Below are 12997 nucleotides of genomic sequence, written 5' to 3'. Positions count from 1 at the left end.
AACACCCTTCTTTCATCCTATACGTGTCGGCATATTCAAGAGTCTTACCGAATATTATTGAGGTTTGTGAGAGAATGAATAATGGTTTTTCATATTTCCTAGAGGGGACCACATAACTCATTTCTAAAATACTTAGATTAGCAAAGCTATTTCCTGCCAGAGAAATGTGGCGATATTTAATGACTAGCAAATTTTAGGCTGAAAAGAGATGAGCTCCTTGTCCTCTTATGCGTTCCCACCACCTATGGACAAAGCCACTGCAGAAGTACCTCCTTCTCTTTAGCTTTCTGAGTCCTATAACTTTATATTTGGTCTCCATCGAGCAATTTTAATACTGAGACTTGGTGGAAACATAAAAGGCCATTAAACTCGACTTTAAACTCAGAAACTTCCATCTTTGCAGTTAAAACTTCTAAGAAGGGTTGTTTTATGTTTTTAGTAATCTTGTGTTTAGAAAAATAGCCATCTTACTTAAGCAATGTTCTAGTTTTAAAATCCAAATACAACACCTTTTCCTTCAAAATCACCTCAATTTCTACTTTTTCTAAATTTTCAAATGTGTTTTAAAGTTAATTTCATGTTGCTGTCAAAAATAAATTTGTTCAGTAACTTGTGGTTGGAGGTGGCAGAAGTTGAAATCCTGTTGCTTAGGGAAGGTGAACGTTAGTGCCAAATTAAAAGGATTAAATCTTTTATCCTATACTCTTTTTATATTAGCATGAAAAACACATTATTGAAAAACCACTTGCCTTGCAATCATTCCAGTCCTTGTTAGGGCAGGCATCAGAACCATATCCTTCAATAAACCTTGAAGTATTTTGTTCTTTTTGGAGCGAGGGCAGAGAGCTTGTGAAGCAGAAGGAGGAAACTTTCACATAAAACATCTTTGTTCATATGGGAGAATATGAATAAAGTATTTATAAATTTATAAATGGTAACTGCATTGAAATATTCTGGTTACAATCTTTAATTGAAATGACAGACTAATAGATGCTGGAAAATTCTCTCAGAAATATGATATTTTTATGTCATTCAAAAATTATTTTTAGCTTAATATATTCTTAAAAATATTTTATATGCCTTTACTAATAAGCTTTGTGGGAATCAAGTACTATATGTAGGAGTGACCTATGTACTTTTTGTAAATGTTTATGTATTTATTATACTGCAGCCCCTAAAATACTTATGACTCTCATGTAATTTATATTTTTTTCTTGCTGAACATTTAACCCCCTAAAAATTTATGTTTGTATTATTTTTAATACATAGACATTTTATAATTTTACATTTCTGTCATTCAGGGAGAAAAAGCCAGTGTTGCACTTAGTATACTTATGGTATTATTTTGGGGAAATTTGTTAACCAATTATTTTATTTGTGATTTTTTAAAAAATCAACTAATGGGAGGCACTTTTAAGGTGGTACTTTCTTTTAAAAGTGGCTTTTAGAGCTAACATATAATTGTTTTTAGATTGCTATTCTGAAACCTGTTTTTCCAACTATTCAATTAAGTTTGAGAAAAAGGGAAGATTGAACAGTAGGATTAATTCACACTGAAATAATTTCAGGTTTGATGTTCAAAAAAGTTGTTCATATCCTACTTTAAAGCAGAAATACAAGGCACCAAGTAAACTCTTTTGGGAAAGACATCAGGAAAGGAAGAAAAGAATAACTGAATCCTCAAGAGAATATGCCTAGTTTCCCAGTTGGTCTACGTTTTCTAATGTCAAGATATAAAACATGATCTCCTAGGAGGTGGCAAATTATATGGGGGTTATTCTAATAGAGGCATGGAAGTCACAGAGAAACATTGTCCTGTTTTGGAAAAGTGTTTTAATTAGGCAAAAGAAGCATCAGGACAAATCATTTTTAAAATAAAGTCATCAAGTTGGGTATTGAGACTAGCAAAGGGAGAAATAAGCCAAGAAAAAGTAAAGGGAAGATAAAATAATAATAAGAAAGCCAAAGCTATTTGCAATTATATGTTAGAACTCACGATTCTGTAGGTGAAAAAGATATATTCATAAACCTGTAGTAAGATTTCCATTTAGCACTTTCAGAAGATTTAACAAGCTGCTTAAAATATGACAAAACTGAATTTTAACAAATGATATTAAAATCGGACAGCCAACCATTTAACTGACAGAATAGCAGGCAGTGTGGTGGGAGAGCCCTCCCCACATTCACTGTAGATTCTCAGCTCCCTCCGCCCGGCTTCCCTCCATCAGGCTAACGACCTCGTTCCTCCGGTAGAGCCTGGCCAAGTCGCAGGCGGTATCCCCGTTGTGGTTCCGATGCCCCACGTTGCTGGTGGTGTGCTTCACAAGGAACTCCACCACCGGGAGGTGGCCTTCTTTGGCAGCCAAGTGCAAAGGCAGGTTCCCTTCATTATCCTCGATGTTAACGTCAGCTTGAAACTCCAGCAAAGTCTGTAAAGTGTCCAGGAAACCCGCTCTGGCTGCATCATGAATGACAGCGAAACCAGTTCCGTCTTTCAAATTGGGATTAGCACCTCTAAGCAGTAGTCTCCTGGCAATCTCGGGATTTCCAAGTTTCATAACCTGGAAAAGAAGAAGAGAGTAGAATCCTTTAAGTGCTTCTACTACAAGAATATTTTAAAATATCCACCTCTCCTATTTATGTAATTATGTTTAGTGAAGAAGTACTTGGGGAAGACCCATGTGATGGAGTTTGAAGGACTCAGTTGCAAGAAGGAAAGTACTAGTAGGTATAACTAGAAGAAAACTTATAAAAATTTAGCATATATGATGGAATATCTTAAACGAGCCCCAAAGTAGGATAAACTGATCAGTAAAATAGAACTAGTTCAAGTTGTATAAAATTCACTCACAACTCAGTTCTCTATCTCCCATGAAGGGGTGTGTAACTTCGTGAATTTATTAAGAGAAAAGAAATGGAAATTGAGATTTAAATAAGAGTCTTCTGTGCTTGTTCATACTCATAAAATATACCTCGAGTATTTATTCTGGAAAATTAAAGGTGGGCAACATTTATTTTCTAAGTAGCCACTGAAAAGAAATAAGGGGAGTGAGTTTCTTTTAATCCCCAAAGAAGTGTTTCTACACATCAGTCTCCATTACCTAGTGTAAAAATGATCTATTAAAAATTCAGATCTGACATTTCTTAAATGATTAATTTTCACAATTAATCTCCCCCAATAGATATAGTGCCAAATTCCCAAGTGTTTTTTTAAAATTTTATTTGCAAATTATTACATATTGGCTACGAGGTATGAGGTGTATTTAGCACTTATAATCCTTCACTTGAAATTTTTAAATGTTACTGATTATTAGGTGTTAAGTAAATAATAGCGTTCTCCATGTTTATGATATTGACTTACCTAAAACTAAATTCAAGACATGCCGTGTATCAGATAGGAGATGATTATATGGCAACTGCTCTTGAAAAGAATGGAACAGTCTAAGCCTTCTATATTACTTATTGTTTTTAAAGTTCTAATTGGCCTTCTGATTTTAAAGTGAGCAAAAGAAAATAAGATATTTAATATGTACTTTGGGACACAGACAGCGTGTGTGGTTGAGCCCATTTAATAATCAGCTGGTGATCCCACCTTATTTCCTTTTGCAGTTAATGTCAGGAATTTAGGAATAGCTATTTGTAAACTGCCAACACTTGAAAAGCCAGAATGTAGTATTAAAATTTGCTGTCAATATTCAAATAATTCACATGATAAAGACTTATCTACTTTTGTTTGAATATACATATTTCACTCTAATAAGAGATGTCTATTAGGCTCTCATACTTATAAAATATCTTGTGGAGCAGCACGCAGTTATTTATACAATATATATAATTTAGTTGTGAAAAAATATAGTCTCATTAACATGCCAAAAATTTCAGCATTTTAACTTATTTCATTTATATTTAGGTATACTCATAATAATATAAATTTATAATACATAGATTGCATAATAGACACTTAAATATTTGTGAAATTAAATATAACCCATTGAAAAATACATACAAAGTTTATCCCTTTAGAATGTTTGTTTTTTAAAAATAATCACAAATTAAGTAATATTAGAATAAATAATATTTTATAAATGCAAACTATATAGATGTCCAAGATACTAAGCCTCCCTGTCGATAAAACCTTCCTGGCTTTTAGCCCTGCCTTTGGGGCAGTGGTAAGAATGATACATAATTTGTTTTTCAAGAGCTTCAATGAAGTATACTTTTTCATCATTAAAAATCAACACAATCTAATTTTTTGCCACAACTGCCTCTAAAGATTTAGTCACATTTAAGAACCTGGACTAGGAAAAATAAACAGACAACTTGGATCTTTGTAAAGCAAATGTATGATTAAGGCCTTTGATATTATCCTGATTGAAAAGCTTACACTAGCAAAGGAAAAAAAAACTTTTACAATTGAGTTAAATAAATATAAATGTAGAAGGAAATTTGCCATCTTTCATAGTAAATAACAGTAATATTGGAAATTGTTTTAAAAGAAAGTTCTTTCTTGAATTATGACACAACTTCAGAGTCATGATTATACATACTGAAAGTAAGCCTTGAGACTCCTGTTTGTGTATATTTCATCATATGTACAAGGACTAATTCACAATAAGTGGGTGTTAGTATCTTGATAAATATATTTAATGTAAACAAGATTGCAGATTTTATTTAAAATGTTTGTCAAAACTTGTTTTCAGTATTAATTTCCCAGTCTTCCTGTTCATCAAAAGTCCTGCAAGGTTTTATTCTTAACATGGGTTAAGAGTCTCATTGTGAGATTTATAAAATCTTTTAGTTTTCAATAGAAAACTTTTAAATATATTAAACTTGTGACATTGCTATCACCACACCTGTTAAAACTACTAAGTAGAAAAAGAAAAAAATTCTTTCCCCACTTAATCTATCTGAAATAACAAGATAAATTATTTAATATATATACATAAGCTTCCATAATACTGAAAATTTTGCAAGGTCAGTGTATTCTGATTAAAAATGTAAGACTGTATAGGCATTGTCAGTTAATAGTATATATCCTTCCACTTAAATTTTCTAATTCTTGTAATTAAAATAAAGAACCTTAAAAACCCTCTCTCCAATTTTCAATGTTTCAAGTGTAGCATTTCCGAATAAGACTAGCTCACAAGAATATCATTAGAACTCTGATAAAGCAACTATTTGAGACCAATTTTCCATTTTTCTCTTTTAAGCCTTTCAACTAAGTTACAGGATAATGTCCAGAGGAGGAAAAAAAATCATCAGGTACAATATTTGGCAGCTGGACTTGTTTCATTTGTTGCTTGTAAATCTAATAACTAAAAATTAGAACATACCACGGCATGACCGCAGAGACAAAAACACAAGCTGAGCTCGGATTAGAAAATTCAATTTTTTATTCCTCCTCAATCCTGAATGGGTGGATGGTATTACATTAACTGTGAAATGTACATCCTGTCCCCGTGCCCAGTCCACCCATTGCAAATGAGGAAAGGTTGTTTGTCAAAACGTGAAGCATTAGAAGGAAAACATCCCGGTCAGTAGTCAAGAAAATTAACGTTAAAGTCAATTATAGGAGCAAAGTATGAAAACCACTAATAGCAGCGTATTTACTTCAAATAATAATCATAATAATGTGTTTACAGAGCTGTCTATCCCCCCTCCCCCCCCCCCCAACTCGGCGCTGCTACGATGGCTTTCAAATACCCACCATCATAAAAACATTCCGAAAATTAAGACCAAACCTGGAATCTACTTGATATCATGGATGTTATTGGATTTGACGAGTTTGTTCAAAGTACGTCATTTTGGGGAGTTGGATCCACTTAAAGATATAAAATATGGCAACCGACTAGGTTTAAAAACAGTGAAATTCTGTACCCCTCAAAGCTTAAAAGCTGCTATTCTAGAAACCCGGGTCACGTAGGCAACGCTGTTGACCTGTTTTCCCCACCTCTCTGGATACCAACCTGCAGCGCAGTCCTTCCAAATCCATTTTGTGCATTGACGTTTACATTATTTTGCAACAAACTAGTAAGTTGCTCTAGGTCCCCCCTGGCAGCTGCGGACGCCAACTCGTTCCCCCAAGGTTCGGCCATTCTTTAGGGTCCTGACGATCGGGAAAAGATGAATTAGTTGTTTTTCTTTTCTCCCTTTCCTTCGCTCCTAACCAGGCTGCATGATGGCATCGGAGGCTGACAGAAGGACTGGGATGGTTAATCTGGAGTAGAGCTTGGTAGTAAATACTAGTAAGATCTGCCTGCCAAAAGCCCGCCCCTCGATTCACACGTGATTATTCAGCAAAACTGAGCCATTGGAGAGGGGCTCGCTCCTCGCTTTTTAGCTTAACCCCTAGGAAGAATTCTGGTGATTCAACCGAGAGACAGACACATTCCTGGTAAATTACTCTGGATGGAAAATGTAGGCAGAGCTGTCACAACACTAAAGGTCTCTGCGAGGAATGTGCGCGGAGGGTTAGGGAGCTCGACCGGGGGAGAAAATACAGCGGAAGAAAAGACATTTGCGGGGAAGAAGAGGCATTAACCCACCCTGGTTCACGGCGGTGGCTGGAGCCGCGCGAGCCACAACGGCAGGGGCAGGTCCTCCGGGAGGCTCGTCTCCATCCGTCACGCCCGAAGGGGTAGTCCCGTCCTCCGCGGCGGGGAGAGCGCCGCTGCAGCTGGATGCTGACGTCCTCCGGGGGGTTAAAGATGATCGCCAGCAGGCAAACGGGAGTGGTAGTTCCGCAGCCCTCAAGTCACAGGTCGCAGCGACTCCTCGGTGGCCTGGGCTCCTCGGGAGGGGCCTGGCTTCGCGTCCGGGCCGAGACGCGGGCTAACGCCGCGCGGGAAGGCTCCGGAGCCCGCCCGCCGGGCCACCGCCGCCCCGCCGAGCCTCCGAGGCTGTGGGAGCCAGGCTGGGCGCGCGTCTCCGGAGACCGCCGGGCGCGCGGCGGGCCTCGGCCAAGCGGGTCATGCCGGCCCCGCCGGGTGCCGGGACTCCCAGCAGCGCGAGGGCAGGGAGAGCGATGCGGGCAGCGTCTACCGGGCCCGGGCTGCTGGGGCAGCGCGTTGCAGCATCGCGGCTGCCCGGGGCAGCCCAGCCGTCACTTCCCGCCTACGACCGAGCCAGCGCAGGCTTCCTACGGGAGACGCTCCCGGAGCGGCCGCCGCCGTCCTCTCCTTCCTCCCCTGGCTTTCCGAGGGGCCGCCGGAGAGCGGGAGGGTCCGGGGGAGCCGGAGCCGGTCTCCGAGTCTGGGGAGTCACCGCGATCCCAGGTCGCGGCCAGTCCCGCCGCCCTGTCGACCGAGAGCCCAGCCGTTCCGGCCACCGGTGCCACTTCGCCAGCCTCTCGCGGTTCCCCGACCTCTGCCCGCGGCCGGTGCCGCCAACAGGGCAGCGGCCGCCAGCCAGCTGTGTGCCCCGCAGCCGACCTGGGCAGCGCCGCTTCCTCCCGAGCCGCAGCGCTCCGGGTGACAGTTTCTTTTGTAGCTGGTCTCCCCCCAAATCGCCGGTCCCTGCTCCCCTCACCCCGACAGACACTGGAGCGTTGTCCCCCTTCCTACTCTCCTCCTTCCCTCCCTTCTTTGCTTCTCTTTTCGCTCCAACAGTTGCTACGTCTGGGGCCGCTGCAGAGACCGTGCCGGTTTCTTTCCCCTTTTTTCCGACCTCATCAGCTTTTTTTGAAAAGAAAAAAATTGAGCGCTTTTTGAGTTGAAAAACCCGCCCCCATTTTAACGGCAGACTTTTAAGGAGGCTCGGCCGAGTTGCCGCGCCGCGGGAGCGGGAAGGCCGGGCCCCGCCCCCGCCCCGCCCCCAGCCCCAGCGGCGCTCGCCCGCCCCGCCTCGCGCTCCGCCCCCGCCCCGCGCCCTTCCTCCCGCCTCCTCCCTCCCCCCCTCCTCCTCCCACCCTCGGTCTCCGGCTCCGGCTCCCTCCCGCCAGCCCCTCGGCCTCCTCCTGCTGGCCGGTGGGAGCGGGTCGGCGACGCGGGACCCGGGGCTGCGGCGAACCCGGCGGGGGCGGGCGAGAGGGGACGGGGCTGGCCCACGAGTCCGGCTGCGGAGAGCCGCAGGCCTGGAGGCCCGGCGCCGCTGGCTGCGGCCGGCGGAGGGCCCGGCGCGCGCGGCGCTCCCCGGCTCGGCGTCCGGAGTTCCGTCGGCGAGGCCTGCGCCGGCCGCCTCCTCCGCCGGGGCTCGCGCGCTGCAAACCTGGCCTCCGCTCCGCCGCTCGGGCCTCGCACCTGCCGGATCAGCCCGGGGCCGCGGGGGGCAGAGGGGGCCGTGGGGTGGAGGGGGACACCCGACCGACAGCAGCAGCGGTGCTCAGCAAAAGCAAAAGCCTTTTGTACAGTGAGGCCAAAGAGTCCTAAAGACATGGTATGTAGGTGAGAAACCAGGACCAGCTCTGAAACCCTCCTGCTCCAGGGACTCGAGACGGAAACATTCCATTTCTTCAGGGAAAGGGAGAAAAGCAATTAACTTTAAAGCGAAACTTCAATCCCGGGGAGGGTTTTCTAACAAGGCCATTTTATTATTATTATTGCCGAAGTTCTCACTTAGACTACAGAGATGGGGGCTTGTTTTTTTTGGGGGGGGGGAGAGTGTTTAAATGTAAATTGTTTATTTCAAACATCCGAGACACCAGTTCTCTCTGTGCTTTTAAACTTCCTCTTTTAGCAGTGTCAGGTTAATTAACTACAGCTTTCTATATTTTTTTGTTCTTAAAAATACCCAACCCGGTTCCATGATGCACCCAGTGGTCAAAATGAAACCAAGCAAAAAATGACAAGTGGTGTAATTGGCACCAGCCTCTAGCAAGTATATCTTCAAGTAACATCTGTACCCAGCTCCTTGAAGTATACTGGGAATATTAGCAACAAAAACACCAAAACATCTGGATAATTATCTAGCAGTAGACTGGCTGGTAGGTGGGTGCGGGGGCGGGGGGGGGGGGGAGGTGTCGTGTAAACTGGGAAGAATCTGGCAGTATTTTCTTTAACTGAATTGTTGAGAGAAAAAAAAAATAGAGCTCTTTTCTTAGGTGACTCAACTTCAAATGTGAATCAAGCGTGAACTACACAAGAAATTAACTCTTTTCTTGCACATATTTAGACACTTCAAATAGAACATTTAGTATTCCATTTTTACCAGTAAATACCATAAATAATACAATTTACTTTTGATTATTCTCAGAACTTACTGTGTAATATGTTAGTACAGCTGGAGGGTGTGATGATATAGTAGCACTGTTGGCTGATAAGAGAAAACTGGCATTAACCCAATTCATGAGAATTGCTTTCTAGCATTATTATGGGTTCTTGCTAAGAGAAGATACTGTAATGAGGAAGAATGTTAAACTGTACTTATGTAACTCATAACATAGGTACACATGTGTTATAATTTTCATGCAATAAAATACTTTTGCTGAATAACAGTAAGTAAAATTTAAGACAGTTTAAGATGCATATAGTAGAGCTGGATTAAGATTTTTGGAGGGACTAAGCACTGAAAAGATTTTGACGTCTCATCACCTCACCTCCTATGTAAATAAAATAAAAATAATACAAAACAAAAAATAAGTATAAAGAAGTCCAACAAAGTTCTGCTTTCCCCCTTGATGACCACTTCCATGCTTTTGATGAAAAATTAAATCCTTTAAGAAGGTATTTTTGTCTTTTTACTCTGGCATTGCTGGTGACCTGAAGTACATGTGTAGTCTGCTTATTGTGTAAATCAGAAGTGGCAGCACAGAGGTGTTTAGTCTTAGTTAAGTTTAGAGAGTATACTTTACACTACAAATTACCTCCAATGAAAATCTAATATTTATTGAGTGTCACTTCACTGAGGTAGATTTGAAAGTGAGTATCTCTGCCCTTAGTAAGCTTATATTCTAACATGGTGTACAGGAAAGATTCACAATTAAGTATCTATTACAGTGGTTCTCAACCTGTGGGTCTCGAACAATGGAACTACATTCTGCATATCAGATATTTGCATTATGATTCACAACAGTAACAAAATTACAGTTATGAAGTAGCGATGAAAATAATTTTATGGTTGGGGATACCACAACATGAGGAACTGTGTTAAAGGGTCGCGGCATTAGGAAGGTTGAGAACCACTGAATATTGAAAGTAGTGGTTTCTCTTTTAAGTTAGTAATGAACTATCTCTCAAAACAGTGTAAATATAGGTTTATAGTTGGATATGAAATACTTAGTGTCACAATTTAATCACATTATTTTGTGACTTTCCCTCTGACAAGTGTTCAGTTTCTGAATGATTAACCTATGGAAATATGTGTATGTATTTGTAATTTCTTTACCTAGTTTCAAAATCTTCCTCTTGTATTTATAGACCCAACAGAGGTGGAAAACAGACTAGTACTCTCAGGGGACCTTTTAATCATTTTGTAATTGTGGCTTTGGCATTTTATTTCTGAGATTCAGCAGGCTTTTTCATGTGGGTACTTACATTACTTATGAAAGTTTTTACAAAAAAAATTTTTTTAACTTATTGATTTTTTGAGAGAGGAAAGTAGAGAGAAACCTTGATTTGTTGTTCCACTTAATTATGCATTCACTGGAGGCCTGGTGCACAAAATTTCATGCACTGGGGGGGGTCCCTCAGCCCGGCCTGCACCCTCCCTCAGTCTGGGACCCCTCACTCCTTATTGCCCGCCTGTAGCAGAGGTGGGAAAGGCTCCCGCCAGTGAGCCTAGCTTCTGGCTGAGTGGTGCTCCCCCTGTGGGAGTGCACTGATCGCCAGGGGGCAGCTCCTGCATTGAGCGTCTGCCCCCTGGTGGTCAATGCACATCATAGCAATCAGTCATTTGGCCATTAGGTCGATTTGCATATTAGGGTTTTATTATATACTAGAGGCCTGGTGCACAAAAATTTGTGCACTAGGCGGGGGGGAGGGGTTCCTCAGCCCGGCCTGTGCCCTCTCACAGTCTGGGACCCCTCGGGGGATGACCATCTGCTGGCTGAGGCCTGCTCCCCAAGGGATTGGGCCTAAGCTGGCAATCAGACATCCCTCTGGCAGCCCGGCAGCCCTCGGGGGATGTTCACTTGCCAGCAGGGAGCAGACCTAAGCTGCAGTCAGATAGCCTTAGCGCTGCTGAGGAGGCAGAAGAGGCTACCACCACCACCGCTGTACTGGCAGCCATCAGCCTGGCTTTTGTGGCTGAGCAGAGCTCCTCCATGTGGGAGCTCACTAACCACCAGAGGGCAGCTCCTTCATTGAGCGTCTGCCCCCTGATGGTCAGTGTGTGTCATAGTGACCAGTCATTCCCAGTCTTTCTGCTGTTAGGGTCAGTTTGCATATTACCCTTTTACTATATAGGATAGAGACCTAGTGCACGGGTGAGGGCCGGCTGGTTTGCCCTGAAGGGTGTCCCGGATCAGGGTGGGGGTCCAACTTGGGTGCCTAGCCAGCCTGGGTGAGGGGCTGATGGCTGTTTGCAGCTGGTCACATCCCCTTCAGGGTGGGGGTCCCCACTGGGGTGCCTGGCCAGCCTGAATGAGGAGCTGATGGCTGTTTTCAGGCTGCCTGCACCCCCTTCAGGGTGGGGGTCCCCACTGGGGTGCCTGGCCAGTCTGGATGAGGGGCTGATGGCTGTTTTCAGGCAGGCCAAGCCTGCAACTGAAGCTCCTAGTCTCTCCTTTTTTTCTTTTTCTTTTTTTTTTCTGGGATTTATTTACCATCTGTAATTGAAACTTTGTTGCGGCTCCAGCTCTGAGGCCGGCTGCCTGAAAGCAGGTTTCTGGGTTTGTTTAGCTTCTATAATTGCAACATTGTTGCATAGAGTGCAGCTCAGAGCTGGGCCGCGGCAGGCAGGTGGGGAACCTTGGCTTCCTCCATCAGTGAAGCAAGCAAGCCTCCTGTTCACTTCAGCTGCCTGGCTGCCCGCCACCATCTTGGTTGGCAGTTACTTTGCATATTGCCCTGATTAGCCAATGGGAAGCATAGCAGAGGTATGGTTAATTATCATGTTTGTCCATTATTAGATAGGAAGAGGATTGGTTGCTTCTTGTATGTGCCCTGACTGGGGATCAAACATAAAACCTAACCAACTGAGCTACAAGGCCAGAGCATAAAGTTTTTTTGTAAAGTAAAAAAAAAAAATTGTCCAATAGGCACCTCAGAAGCTTAAACATAATAGCAATAATTAATATTTGTATAGTGTTTCATGGTTATAAAAATTGATGCATGCATTAATCTTTACAACAAATCTGAGATAAAATAATTAGCATCATTTTTCAAGTGAAGGAATTGAGGCTTATAGAGATTATGACTTAAAGCCAAAAAATTGTCAATACAGAATTTGAACTCAGATCTTGAGGCCCCAAATCCTGGCCTCTTTCATTACTTAAGAGTCCAGGATTAGGCACCAATGAAATATACTTTGATTATTTTTATTGAGTAACAGTAAATAAAATTTAAGACCGTTTAAGATGCATATAAGCCTTACCTGGTTTGGCTCAATGGATAGAGTGTCAGCCCACGGACTGAAGGGTCCCAGGTTCAATTCCAGTAAAGGGCACATGCCCAGGTTGCAGGCTCGATCCCCAGTAGGGGGCGTGCAGGAAGCAGCCAATCAATGATTCTCATCATTGATGTTTCTATCTCTCCCTCTCCCTTCATCTCTAAAATCAATAAAATACATTTTTAAAAAGATACATATAATAGAGCTGGATTAAGTGTGGTTCTAACACTGTGGTAGCATTAGTCTTCTCAAGAATTATATCATAATCTAATAATATTGTTACAAAGCTTGATTAACTTAACCAAAGGAGCAAGGTTAACACCACAAGTAATAAATCATGTTGATATCATGTGATGAGGATACATACTTGTGGTGTTATTCCCCCAAATCCATAAACTCAGTATAATTCAGAGAAAACATCAGACAAACGCAAACTGAGGGACATTCTATAAAGTTCTAACTATTACTCTTCAAGATTCAGGACTGAGAAAATATCACAGATTGGAAGAGGCTA

The 12997-nt window shown here is 42.6% G+C and overlaps 1 protein-coding gene across 2 annotated transcripts; it reads right to left on the bottom strand.

Moving 5' to 3' along the window:
• Positions 1-1810: 1810 nt before the first annotated feature.
• CDKN2C (cyclin dependent kinase inhibitor 2C) lies at positions 1811-6931 on the bottom strand. Of its 2 annotated transcripts, XM_070405093.1 has the most exons (3): positions 6546-6931; positions 5967-6106; positions 1811-2561 (listed from the first exon to the last, which is right to left on the bottom strand). In XM_070405093.1, exons 2-3 carry the CDS (start codon positions 6093-6095, stop codon positions 2184-2186), a joined length of 507 nt encoding a protein of 168 aa, XP_070261194.1. In that variant the 5' UTR covers positions 6096-6106; positions 6546-6931; the 3' UTR covers positions 1811-2183. The 2 variants fall into 2 exon arrangements, with proteins under 2 accessions (XP_070261194.1, XP_070261193.1); XM_070405092.1 differs by lacking the exon at positions 6546-6931 and having other exon boundaries at positions 1812-2561; positions 5967-6235.
• Positions 6932-12997: the final 6066 nt, after the last annotated feature.

The sequence above is a fragment of the Myotis yumanensis genome, unplaced genomic scaffold, assembly GCF_028538775.1.
Source record: "Myotis yumanensis isolate MYYU_CA2020_CCGP unplaced genomic scaffold, mMyoYum1.0.hap1 SCAF_2, whole genome shotgun sequence".
Taxonomy (NCBI): Eukaryota; Metazoa; Chordata; class Mammalia; order Chiroptera; family Vespertilionidae; genus Myotis; species Myotis yumanensis.
The sequence above is the reverse complement of the archived record's forward strand: the minus strand, read 5'-3'. Positions and strand labels throughout refer to the sequence as shown.